We start from the raw sequence: 13498 nt of genomic DNA, 5'->3' as shown, positions 1-13498 counted from the left end.
GGATATCTGAAATAGTTTTAGGTATTCAAGTATTTCTGTCCTAAAAAAGTAAAGCACAAAAGTAGCATTTAAAGAACAGCATCAATCTATGATTTGCAAGGAAGGAAATAAAAACATTTTCTCAAGCCACTTGACAAGATCATTGTCTTAACTGGATAGCAAGCAACAACTTCACATTAAAAAATGTGGCATGTTCACAAATTACTCTCTCTAAATAAAATATGAGGGCTGATATCCTGAGATGTAACAATAAACATCAAGTGTCTGACAACTAAGAAAAATGGTTTTCATCATTTTGCAGCTCACTTTTATTAATTTAATTTTAATTTAGTCCAAGCAATTCAACATGGTTTTGAACCACCATCTCCTCTGTGGAACAACTGTCTACATCTAGGTTTTGTCAGTCTTATCTCACCAAGGAAACACCTAATGTTATAACTCCTGATCTTCGGAAAAATATAAAGAAAATATTACTAATGCTGCTTTTAGCATAATTCTACCTGCAGATGTGTTTAAACATTCTGCTGAAATAGATCTAACAGATTTATTATTCTAGGAATTTGGATAAGCCCCATTTCTTTCCCTTTGATCCAAAGCAGGCATTGAACTGAAGCACTAAGAGGTTAACCTGCAGAGCACACATTTAAACCCGTAAAAATCGGTTTAAAAAGATACCTATTTAAAGACAAAAAAGTTACATTTGCCTTTTGCCCTCTGATTTACACTGCTTAATAAACAAACAATGCCTCTAGTTTTTCACTGCTCTCCATTATATTAATACCAATATCCCAAGTTAATCAAAATGAGTCTTTCTTCTACCTAGAAAAGGGACAGAGAAATAACAGCAAAAAGCAAAGAACCGAGTAAACATGAAAGTTAAGTGAAAGTTGCTGCTCAAGCATTTTGCTGGTTTGAAGATGACTCAAACTATGACATTTTGAAACAAATATGCAGCTTCCAAAAAGCCAGTAACTCTACATTTTTTCAGATGAAATAAAGTAGAACATTAACAGTAGCTTTTCTGCTTAGTCATATTTGACAATCACAGTCTATACAAAGCTCCTGGAAAAAAATCACCTGCATATTGCAGAATCAACATGTATTTTCAAAATGCTCAGTACTCTGCTCTTAGTTCAAGATATTTGGCCTCTAGAAAGTAAATAAAAATATAAGAAAAGACCTCACTTGACAAAGAATTGTAAATAAAATCCAGTATTACTCAACTGCTTTGTTTCAGCAGTGTATCCAAATCTCATTCTAAAAGTTTTGGTGGTTTTGGTTGTACTTTTTATTAAACTAAACATAAAACCTTTAAAGATACAGATAAGCAATAAGGAAAACAAGGGTTTAAACAGAAAACTTCAGGCAAAAAAGCACATACCTACTATCTATTGGTAACAAGCTTTTGTACCTGTCTAGACAAGTCAGTGACGTTCTTGCCAAGTACGACATGGCAGACAATCAAAAGGAAAAGGGTTGGGCACTTAACCAGATTCTTCTTGGATTTTAACATCTTTAATTACAAATCTGCTTTTAAATTAAAAGTTCTGCTTCTAAGGACAATATCTCAGAGCAGACCTTGTAAAACTGCCTAATAATACTGCAGGAAAAGACAATTAAACTACAAATAAAATGAGGTTTTAGCCTTATCCTTTACCGTTATCCAAGCCCAGGTCATAAAAAAACATTTTTAAAAAAGCACATCTAGGAGGCAAAGACAAAACCAATTAGATTTAACAGTAAATTAGAATGTACAATCATACCAGATAGAATCAGATGTGATATTAAGTAAATGTGACACATTATTCAAGTTGGTCTTTGCAGGGATGCAGCACTACCATACTGAAGCAGTACACTTAATCTGTACCAATGAAATGTAAATATTTGAGATGATGGCAAACTTTGATCAGTAGTGAGGTGAAAACTCATTTTAGTATAATCCATCTGCAGCAAACGGAATGATGGGAAAACGCAGGGCATAGAACCCAGGAGAAAAACTTGCACCCGTGTACTTCACAGCACGCACTTCTCTCTTCACCAAAGCACTTGCTGAGATTGTTTAGCATTGCCAGACTCGCCTGGAAAAGGTACGTTTTTGTTTCCTCCATTATAAAATACAAAAACATATTGCATAATATATTTGCCTGCAGATAGGTAATCCTTTTAACTAGGTCCAGTTGCTAGAGACTTTAACGGCTACCGATAGATTGAAGAAGCAACCTTCTTCAACAAAATGTGTAGTATTAATATCAAGATTCTGCTGTCCCAAATATTTGAGATTCTCTCTTTTCTGGTAGATAATGGGTAACAAATAAAACAAAATTAAAAGTGTTGGATAGATTACCTGTTTCCTCATCTGATGTGGTAGACATATTGCATGCTTCTAAAAGCGGTCTGAAATGTAACACAAGATTATGAAAACTATTTTTAAGACCGTATCAATACCTACCCGATACAACTGTATTTATTTTTAATCTTTACATTTCAGACAGTCTATCAGAAATATTGAAACCTTCACTGCAATATGCAGCTTCCTAAAACATACGCACATGTTCACCTGCTCACAGATTCAATGAATGCAGAAGTGAACACTACTTCAGGAAAGAGGCTGAATGAATGAAGTTTTTCTGACACACTCATATTGAAGAAGCTAGAATGCGTACTGAACAAAATGTGGATGCTGGCAGCTCTAGAGAACCGGTTCGTACCCTTGTTTCTGAGCTACAACACAAGTAACTTGTATAACCCCAACCAGAAAAAAAGAACGTTCCTCTGTTTCCCAGACAACTTTGATTTTCAGAAGTGTTCAACACCCAAAACAACGTCTCCAGGTTAATGGGAACTACGCTTTAAGTATACGTTATCCTTGCTGGCCTCCTCAGGTAACCAAAATTCAGTTTTCCAACATGTGTGTATTTTGGAAGAACGGCAAACAAGGATTGACAAACCAAGCTAAGTACTTTTTGGTGCGGCCTTGCTTTAAAAACAAACAAAAACCAGCACCTCCCCTTACACGCTCCTCCCACCCCCAAGGAATGCATACAATGTTCCTCTTCACTCATACACATCGCTGAATCTAACCGTACATAGCATTTTCCTTATGCACAGTTCCAAGCTTGCTCTTCCAGAGGGCACTCTGCAATTCAGGCAGCATGAACATACCCTTTTCCCGCTTTCTGGTAGCTAAACTACAAAGTACTTCTGCTGTCTGCAAGCATCAGCAATCTCTGCCTGAGTACAAATCTACCAGCATTTACTTCACTCATTAAAGAGTGATCTCTCATTTTAACTGTCATCAAAAAAGGACACTTAATTGCTTCCCCAACTGGAACGAAACATAGCTACTGTATCTACCCAGCAGGTCCAATATTCCCAGCTCAGTTCTGTTCACAATCCAGGAGAACAAAATTTACTAAACAGGCTGTCTGATCAAGCCAGGAGCTGGAGAACAAAGGACAAGAGGAGAGATACAGAGAAACTCGTAGAAGCAATACTACTTACTTTTACTGTACATAGTTCTGTTTTCCCACTGCCCAAATGGAACACTTTCTTACAAGAAATTAAAAAATAATAATAAAAAGCACCAAAGCAGATTCACCCCCATCCTGGCAGCTTTGCTCTTGCTGCCTAACTCCCTGCCAGGGAACCAGCAGAGGCCGCTCAAGACCGTCCATCGCTTCTGCAGAACTGCGGGATGGGACAGCTTCCCTACCCTTCTATTTCAACACAAAAGCCAGTTCTAGTATTTTTCTTCCACTTCTCAAATTCATATCCGTTTCTCCACCCGTACAAATTACCTCAATGAAGTATAGTCCCCTCAAGGGCAACTCCCCATTGAATTCTAGGAACCAGTCATAACCTACAGATTGCTGCATATGGTGCCTCTCCAGATCTATCCAATCTAGAGCTTTACCCATTGCTGTGGAACCAGTCCGGATTTCTTACCCTGAAAGTTTATCCATGACATTTTACAGCACACAAAGTCCTTTCATTTTGCCAGAGACTATCCTCAAATTTGCTAGTGATGGTGTAAACGTCTTCACTTTTGGTTGGTGATATTCTCATGTGGTTCTAGCTACATAATTTTTATTCCACTTCAGAACTCCACTGGTTATACACAGCAACGACAGAGTGAAGTACTTCACAGGCCAGCTCCTCACAGGTGGATTTCGTATTAGTTTATATACTTACTTATACACTAACTGAGACCTTTTATCTAAGCACAGGTTCAAGAACCACAACGGACATAATCTATATTGAAGATCTCATAATGAGGGACATCACTACTCCTCACTCACAGTAGTTAAGTGCTCCAGTACCTTTTGCTTGTATAGCAATAACCATCATGGAAAACAGAGCAAGAAAAAAATAGTAATAATTTCTATTTACCGCAGGCTATGAAACACATACATTAAGTAGTGCTTTAGCCCACCTAACAGTCACTAAAAAGAAACAGTCTTCAACATCCTACTAGGAACGGGGAAGAAGGAATTTCTACAGGGCAGAAGAAACCTGTTGATTAAATTTATTCATGAGATTATAAAACAATCTTCTCAGCTAATCGAAAGGACTGAACTCAGTAATCCAGATGGTCTCCTTCCCTTTGGGCTTCTGTGATTAAATAATCACTAACAGGGTATCATCCATAGCCCACACCGGGTGAATCTGAGCTCTTGCGTGGTTTTCAGTGACATGGTATCTTAACCTACGCGCTCGGCAGGCTTCAACTTGGTTTCACAAATTTCTGCGTTCTTTGCTCTTTTACTATTTCCAAATACTTGAAACACATGCGTATTTCCTACATACAGTAAAAGCTAAGCAAAAGAATTAAAGAATAACAGTTGCAAACAGTTACAGACTATTGCTCTGAACAATGGCGATTTCATTAAAAGTTTTGTTTCTTGTACATCTACTGTTACCCAAAAAGGCCAAGTTGGACTAAAAACTGATTTCAGAAATAAATAAAGGGTTAACTTCAGATATTTGAGTGTTGATTTCCATTTTTTTGTTCTTTATTTTAAGCTACAATTTGAATGCAATAACACCTTTGATATGTGCAATATTGTTACAGCATTCTAAAACAACCTCTATAGCAGCAGTAGACTTTTTCTAACATACTCTAATACAAGCCAGTTAGGTATCTAATACTAGAAGAATGGATCCTTTCACATAAATACTCATCTCAATCTTTCAAAGCTATAAGAAGGTAACAAAAAAAGCATTGCAGGCTTTCAAAGCTTTCCAACTTCCCAAAGTCTTTCAGATGATCAGAAAAAGATAATAAGCAAATGGAAACAAAAGCCTGAACTATCAGGCATACATGCACTGTTTTTTCCATCACTTGCTATTTTCCCTGCATGTCACATCTCCTTCCCCAAAAAGAGAGTCTGCTAACCCCACTTACCACTTCACATCAGCAACCCAACTACCAGAAACGAACCAGAGCAAGTGTTGTCAAGTCCACATTCAATTCCACATACGCTCAGCAACAACCACCTTTCTGCAGTGACTCTAACATAAAGCAGTTGCCCAACAAACACAACATATTTCAAAAACATCAGCAGAGAAAACAAACAAAAAAAGAGATCGAAAAGAGTAGTGCAAGCTGTCCTCGGCACTCAAAATCAGAAAAAACAACATCCATCACACTTTCAGACAAAGAAACAACCAGTCCTATGATCACACCTAAATCAATATTCCTCTTAAAAAAAGGTTGCCATACCAAGCAAGTTGAACACTCCATTTTTTTTGTTTGTTTTTTTTTTTAAAAAGTTAAATTGCTGTTTTTACACATTTTTGTCACTCAAAGAAAAGAGGAAATAAGTCACATTGATGAAAAAAGTCTAACAGTTCACAAGCAATGGTGACCAAATTGCAACCTTTCATAACTGGTGTCTATATTGAGTATAGCTGATTATGTCATGTCTGTATTTGATTAAGAATAACAAAGATGCTGAGGCTATGTATGTGGGAAGACATAAAATTGTATAAAAAGTTATCCCATTTTCTCCTTAGGACAAGCTGTTTAAGTTGCAAATAAGCTGCAAAAGAAACAGCGAGATTTTACCAAAACTACCAAATGGAGATCCAGAAAAATCAGTTTATACATCATTTATTTAATGTTTTATTTAATGATTTTAGGATAAAAGGCAGGACTGCGCTAATAGGGTTTGCCACTATCAAGAAAACCTGAAGAATGACCAGAACAGAGAAAACCATTCAGGAAGATGTGGATGTGCATAAACGGGAAGAATTTGAATGTAGCTTCATACATGGCTTCCTAATATAAATTATCATCTTAGAAGTTAAAGCTGTAAAGGAAAAAAAAGATCTGGATGTATCAGTCAATTCGCAGTATTCACATGTGCTGTCAGTGTGGGTGTCTTCCCCAAATAGGCAAACAAGCTAAAATGCAGAAAGCTGAGAAATTTTTAGAGCCAAGAAAGCACTTTTGTTGTTTGAGAGTCTCACAAAAGCTCATTCCAGCATACAATTCTGTTCACTCACATGCAACAAAGATGACTTCATATTGCAAGAGGTGCAGAGAAGAATGACAGATAATCAAACAGAGAGAGCGCCCTTTCCAACGGACTGGAGAAAGAACCCAGCTTATTTAGTTGAGCAAAACAAGACTTAGAGGGGACATGATTTCATACAAACATTTTGAGTAAATAACCGAAGGCAAAATAGTCCCCTTAAACTACAGGACAGCTGCTTAACTGTAGAAAAGCACTGACACACGCAAAAACAACCTGTTATAAACCACAGCACGATAATTTGGAAAGCTTCTATCCATCAGAAGTGGAGTTCTGGAAATTTTCAAACCCCTGGTACATGGAAAGGGGAGAAAAGCTTACCTGGTTTTGATATTAAGCTTGACCAGCTTATAAACCTTTGTTTTATTATATGATGTTTCAAGGTTGTCCATAGTATTGAAGGAAATAATAAAGACAAGGAAGTAAATGGACATAGGATTAACTAAATTTTTTTTAAGTCGAAGATGGCTTACATCCAATGTTTTATCTAACATTTTGATTACTGCTGCACCAGAAATCAGTTATGTAAGTGGAGTAAGACTATATGCATTTAAATGTTTGATACTGTATCCCACATGAAATTATTTAAAATAGAAGTAACACTTAGTAATACTTTAATTTCATTAAAGAAAAAATACTTAAATAATATTTAAAATAAAAATAAGACCTACAAGATACATAAAGAAATTGACCAAAGAAAAAAAACTGCAATAGGTTGTATTAATAGCGGAAATTATCACAAGAGAGAGGGGTTACTCGTAGCATTCCTTCTGACACCCTTCGATAAATTAGTAGCCGAGGAGTGAGAACATGCTCATGAAATTTCTGTGGATGACACCAGACTGGAAACTATCACCAGTACAAAGAGGACAGGGTAGTTATACAGAAGAGCTCATGGGTTTTGTGAGCTGGAATGCCAGAATATGCAATTTAACAGTACAACATGTGAAATCATGCGTTTAGGGACGAGTAACCTTTTCGGTAAGCTGAGAACTCATCACGTGGAAGCAACATAGGAGGAATGAACAGAGCAGTGAGGTATGGAAACCCTCGTCTAAAGATTCCATGTTTACATGAGCACAAGGGGAGCTCAAGATGTTCATGGAAGAAAAACTGAGAAATTCCATTTGGCTCAGGAAGCCTCTGAGCTGAAAATAGAGGCTAGAGCAGTCCTGGGGGAAATACTACTGCTGAAAAGAATACTGTATCGGGTGAATCTTTGGTGTGAAGCAGTACGGCTGAACATATTTATGTCAAAAAATTGTTGTTGCTCCTCGCAAAACTTTGTTTGGCTAAAGATGGTCGAGTTTATCCAGTTGCTCTGTAAAATACACACTCCATTCCGTATTTCATTTCCTGCAGCAATTCCAGTTCAAGCTAAATAATGCTACCAGCACCAGTTATGACAATGCACTGCACACAACTATAATTTAACGGATCAGAAATTAAAAGTTTTGTAATTGCCTGACAAACAAGACACGAGAATGGTCTTCCAAACAGAGCAGCTGGGAAAAGGAATCTAAGCTGTTCTAAAACTGCACCAATAAGCTTCTGGAAAGGACAGAAAAACAAATAGATGTATTCCTACAAAGAGGAAAGAAGTTTGTGCGGATGTATCTGTGTAAATGACCTGTTTACACTACATTTACACACTGTACAGTTATCATATTTTAGAGTTCCACCAGCCACCAATGTAACCAGAAGAACTTTTATTCTTTTTTTTCAAATGCACTGCTGACAGCTAAAGGGTGGCTGCTATAAGCGGTATGCAACTGCTCTCCAATGCCTTGCTGTTATCTCCTGTTCACTAGTTGAGGACTAAACTAACCGCCCAGTCCAGCACTGTAATTAATTCTCTGGCTCAGGCAAACAGGGACTGATGGGTTTTTTCCTCCTTTGCAGGGAAAACAGGACATTTTAGGATCATCTGGAATTTTATTTAACAAACATCCTACCATGTGAGGTATTTATGATGCCTTCAGTCAATCCCTCCTTCACCTAGCCCACTATCGTTCTGAAGTTTGGTGTTTACTAAAAACCTCAAGCTTGTCAAAGGTTTTGGGGTACGCTCTGCAGGCATTTCAAAACTAGACACCTGTCACACAGTTACCAGCAGTTATAGGGGACTGTACTTAACGATCTGGGTTAACCATGCCAGTCCTGCACTGAAGCAATGAGTGTTTTCCAATCCTTTTCTGTTAGTTTCATTGATTCACGGATCCAGATTTCCAGAGGAAAATGCAAAGACATCATAAGTGACACACAACTCTCTATCCGGGGTGTACCAGAGTTTTACTGATTTGATTAAACCTCTATTTTTACATCAGTGTTTACATTTGTAAAAGCCTTATATACGTAATGTTTGAAAGAAGCTCTCTTAATTACGCTATTTTACTGCAACATGCTTGCACCTCAGAGAATAAAGGAGGCTGAATAGACAGCACATCTCAAGTTTTTAACCGTTCTCTGAATAAAATATACTACATAAAAGATATGACAGCCATCACCAGCCCAGGCAAGGCAAGGCAAGTTCACCCGTTGTTCCCGTCTCTGGGAAGAAACACTAAAGCCTTTCACTTGCAAAACTTCCCAGTGCTGCATCCACAGCCACGAGCCATTTAAAATAAAAAACCAACCATCCACCTTCAACCATGACCGGCGCTCAGCAATGCAACGCTCCACCTGCCACAAACCGCACTTTAAATACCAGGAAGGGGGGGGAAACAACACAAAAAACCCCAACAGAAACTGAAGAGCCGCCTCCGGGGAAACCTGTTGCTAACCACCGAGAGAGCGCGGCAGGCGGGGGGATCCCCGCATCCCGCCGCGCCCGGCGTTCAACCTTCCCCATCCGCCGCCGGAACCGCACACCTCGTTGTTACTTTCCCTCACGTTGATCGTTAATTAAGGCGGCGGACGTGCCGGGTTGGTGCGGGGGGAGAGGGGGTGGAAGCGGCCCGGCGCCCCCCACCCCCATCCTCCCGCCTGAGGCGTCCCCGCGGCGGGCCGGGGCCCGGGCCGCGCCGCCAACGCCCCCCGCCAACGGCGGCCCGAGGGCGGCGCGGGGCAGGGGAGTACTCACTCGATGAAGTAGCTGGCGCCCTCCTCCGAGAACCCCTCCTCCCATCCGCGGGGCAGGTCTGCAAGGGAGGGGGAGGGAGAGAACGAGAAAGAAAGCGGGGAAGGAGGGGTGAGAACTTCGCCCGCGCCCCCGAGGTGCCTCACTGCCCGCGGGGGGGGGGGGGGGTGAGGAGGGGGAGCGGAGCGGCCGTTAACGGTACGCGGCGCGAGGGCAGGGCGGGAGCAGCGGCCCCCGGGCACCCACCTGAGCGGATCATGTGGCCGGAGTTGACGGGCTCCCCGGTGCGAGGATGCAGCCAAGTGGTAGTGCGGGTCAGGTCGCTGGGAGGGAGAAGCGGAAAACATGCACCTGTTAGTGACTGCGTGCGGCCGCGCGGGAGGGAGGCGGGCGGGCGGGCAGCGGCGGGAGCGGGGCCACCCTCCACCCCCGCACCGCGTCCCCCGGCGCCCCCGCCCCCTTACTCGATGAAGAAGACTCGCCCGTCCTTGCAGACGCCGTAGGACCAGTGCTCAGGTAGAGTGTCCCGCCCCACCGCCGCCGCCATGTTCGCCGTGCGCGCAGCCAGCCGGCCGGGGAGGGGGTGCGGGCGGGCAGGCGGGCGGGCGGCCGGCGCTCGGCGCCCAGCGCCCGGCTCTGCTCGGCAGCGCCACCGCGGCCGCCGGAGGCGCGGCGCCCTGGCGCGGGGCGACACCTCCCGCCCCTCAGGAGGCAGGCGCCTGCCCCGGGGAAGCCGCGGAGAGCCCGCGGGGGAAGTGGGGGGGGCGGGAGCCTGAGGAAGCGCCGGCCGGCTTTGTCCGCCGCTGCCCCGCGCCCGCCTCCCAAGTCCCGCGTGGGCCAGGGGCCTGGTCCCCTCACGCCCCGGCGGAGCCGCCCGCCGCCCCCGCCTCAACCCCGAGTGGCAGGACACCACGGGGGAGGCAGGGACGCCGCCGCGGAAGCAAGCAGCGTACCGCGCGGGGAAGAGCGGCTGGGGGGTCTGGCGGGGAGGGTGCGCACCCTTAAAGACGCTCTTCGCTCACTGAAGAGGCGGGATGAACCTGCTCCGGTCTGGGAGTCCTAGCTACCGTCCGGAACGTGTCAAAAGGGAGGATAAGTGCAGGTGTGACAGCGCTTGGTTTCCACCTTGTCCCGGGATACACTCTCACCGATGGTGGACGGTGAGGAGAGAAAGGCCGTAGGGACTTTGAACCTCGGGTACAGGGGACGATCGCTGCAAGGTTAAAATATAGCAGAGAGTCAATAACAGTCAGTTGACAAAGTAGAGCTGTCACCAGTATCGCAAGGGACCTGTGCCAATCCCTATATTCATCGATGACCTAGAAAAGGAGGGAGTGGTAACATGAGAGAGCCTGCTAGGTGAATTTAAGTTACACATTACTTGCTCCCAGCTCAGACCCGTGACATTAAGATCCCTACCGGTGTTGGTGCACGGGGAAGCTACAGCTAAGGACAGAGTTAAGTGCTCCAGGCAAAGCTGGAGTCACTTGAGAATATGGTTTAGGGACAGAGTGGATGGGACAGGCAAGGGGGTGCTGTGGGGGTATAAGGGGGTGCTGTGGTCGGGCTGCTACACTGCAGAGTCCTTACGCTTCTTCCTCTGGTCCTCTGGCAGCCAGCAGAGCGATGACGGGTCCCGGGTGAGGAGTCCCAGCCTGTGCCTTGGCTTGGCAGTAGTGGTAACTGCAACAGAAGAGGGGGACTGAGAAAGCCGAGGGGGGTCGGAGTGGGGAGATCTGCACCTGCCTCTCAGGATGAGGGCAGCAGTGGTAGAGCCAAGCACGGCTCTGTGGGGTTTTTGCTGTTCTGATACTGGGGGGAGAGAAGGATCAAAAAGCGAGGGAATGGGATGTTTGCTAGCTTGGGATAGAAGGAGAGTGTTAAATAGGGGAAAGACAGGCTGCAAAGAGGGGTGGGAAAGGGTAGATGGGGGCAGGTGAGTAAAGAAAAACAGAGGAGAACAACTGAGGGTATGGCTGTGGGGGAGAGGGAGAACCCATGCAGTAGTGTAAGAAGGGAGAGTGCTGCAGGAAAATAATACATGTATGCTTTTTCTTCTAAATAACCAAAAGACATCATCAGAAGAAAGTAGGAGGCAAGAAAAGCAGCAGCAATGGGAAGAGAGGGGACTTCGCTCTATTTTGCAGGAGTTTCAGACAACATGCAGGTACAGTGCATCAGGATGGCATTGTGTGGGGCTCCCTTTTTGGAGCAGGTGACAGTGGAGAAGGTGACAGTGTACTAGACCAAGAATGGACTGTGGGACATATCACAGGCTAAATGTTGGAAAATGGTTTGATTTCAGTTGCACATGAGAAAGCATGGGCTTGAAATCAAGAGTTTGGTGGAGGTTTTGTGAAAGTCTAGCAAAGTCTTACATCTGCAGAACTATTGCTAACTTCTGTAGACTAATTTCCCTGACATTACACCATCAAAAATTCTTCCTCAATATTGTCATCTTCCAACAATTCACAGAATGTTAGTTTATGCACAAAAAGCAGGACAGAGCATCTTCTAGCCCTTTATCCTAAGTCAGAATTTAGATTAAAACTTCTAAAACTAAAACTTCTGTGCTGTTTTTCTTTGAAACCTTAACAATTTTAAGTCATTGTTGTAATGTTGTGATTGGATGTGAGTTATCACAGAACCCACAATAAGGTCAGTTCTCATGTAATTACAAAGTAAATCAAATACAAGTTGCTTAGTGTCATTGCGTGTTTAGATCTGTGCAGAAGAGATAAGACAAACTCTCGCTCTGGAGAGATTAATTTACCTTGATGTTACAAAGCAAGTCTTTCATGCTCTGTCAGCTGCATGAACTTATTGAAGTTAGCTTGTAACCCCACCACGCTTTGGCCACTAGACCACCATGACAAGATAGGCTTCTCCACTTACAGTGAATAGTAACTTAATTGAATAAACATTATTGTGTTGTGGATTTCAGGTCCTAAAAGCATCTGTACTGGGTCAGACTAAATGTCTGTTTAGCCTAGTGTTCTGCCTCAGATCTCAACAAGAGCAGGTGCCAGGAAGGAGTGCAAGAGCCAGACAATCATATGCAACTCCCCAGCTTCTTCCCTTCTTCCCTTAACCCTAGTATCTACATCTGGTGCTTGCCTTCAGAAACTGTGAGCTCAGAAGGCTCTTGAGCAAGATGTTGTTTCCATATGTAACTCCTAATGGATCTCTTCTGTGAACCTGTCCAGACTAGAGCCCGTATAACTTCTATCCTCCAAAACAGCCAGTAGCAAAGTGTTCCTAATGCACACCTATCTTACCTTAACTGTGTATGAAGAATCGCCTCCTTTTGTCTGTTTTGAACCAAGCTCCTATTTCATTGATTCTCCTCGGTTCTTGCAATGAAAGAGACTCTGGTCATCTAGTGCAACCTCCTGCAGGGTCAGCATTGAATTTAGACCAGGTGGCTCAGGCCTTTGTCCAGGTAAGGATCTGAAAACCTCCACGGAAGGAAATTCCACAGCCTCTCTTAGCAACTTGTTCCCATGTTCTTGTGGTGAAAATACTTTCATTACATCGAGTTAGAAGCTCCCTGTTTCAACTTATCACCCTTGTCATATGACCAAATCTGGAGTTGATGCATCATGGTGCCTGCAGCACTAGCACGTTATCACATACACCTGTTAATTTCAGATAAATTGAAAAAGCATGTTTTATTACAGTAACTTGCAGAGCTCTATTCTAAAATTAAAATCCAGATGAAAACTTACTCTAAATTCATAACAGTTCACAAGCTGACTTGTGTTGGGCTCATCAAGAGGTAGGTTTGTGATTTAGAGCCCTGGAGGAAGAATGCCCCTCCAGGCATCATTCATTAATAAGATTACCAGATTCTTCTGATTTTTTTTTTTTTTTAATCTCATAC

The 13498-nt window shown here is 43.0% G+C and overlaps 1 protein-coding gene across 1 annotated transcript in view; it reads right to left on the bottom strand.

Moving 5' to 3' along the window:
• PLEKHA7 (pleckstrin homology domain containing A7) overlaps positions 1 to 10251 on the bottom strand; it is a 161856-nt gene extending 151605 nt beyond the window's left edge. The window contains exons 1-3 of the mRNA XM_075162732.1: positions 10080 to 10251; positions 9862 to 9938; positions 9619 to 9676 (exon numbers count right to left, since the gene is read on the bottom strand). Of these exons, the coding sequence (XP_075018833.1) occupies positions 9619 to 9676; positions 9862 to 9938; positions 10080 to 10162 (218 nt within the window). The 5' untranslated portion in view covers positions 10163 to 10251. The remainder of the gene's footprint in view (positions 1 to 9618; positions 9677 to 9861; positions 9939 to 10079) is intronic.
• Between the last annotated feature and the right edge of the window lie 3247 nt (positions 10252 to 13498).

Source organism: Calonectris borealis, chromosome 14, assembly GCF_964195595.1.
Source record: "Calonectris borealis chromosome 14, bCalBor7.hap1.2, whole genome shotgun sequence".
Taxonomy (NCBI): Eukaryota; Metazoa; Chordata; class Aves; order Procellariiformes; family Procellariidae; genus Calonectris; species Calonectris borealis.
This window is presented reverse-complemented; position numbering and strand designations above follow the sequence as displayed.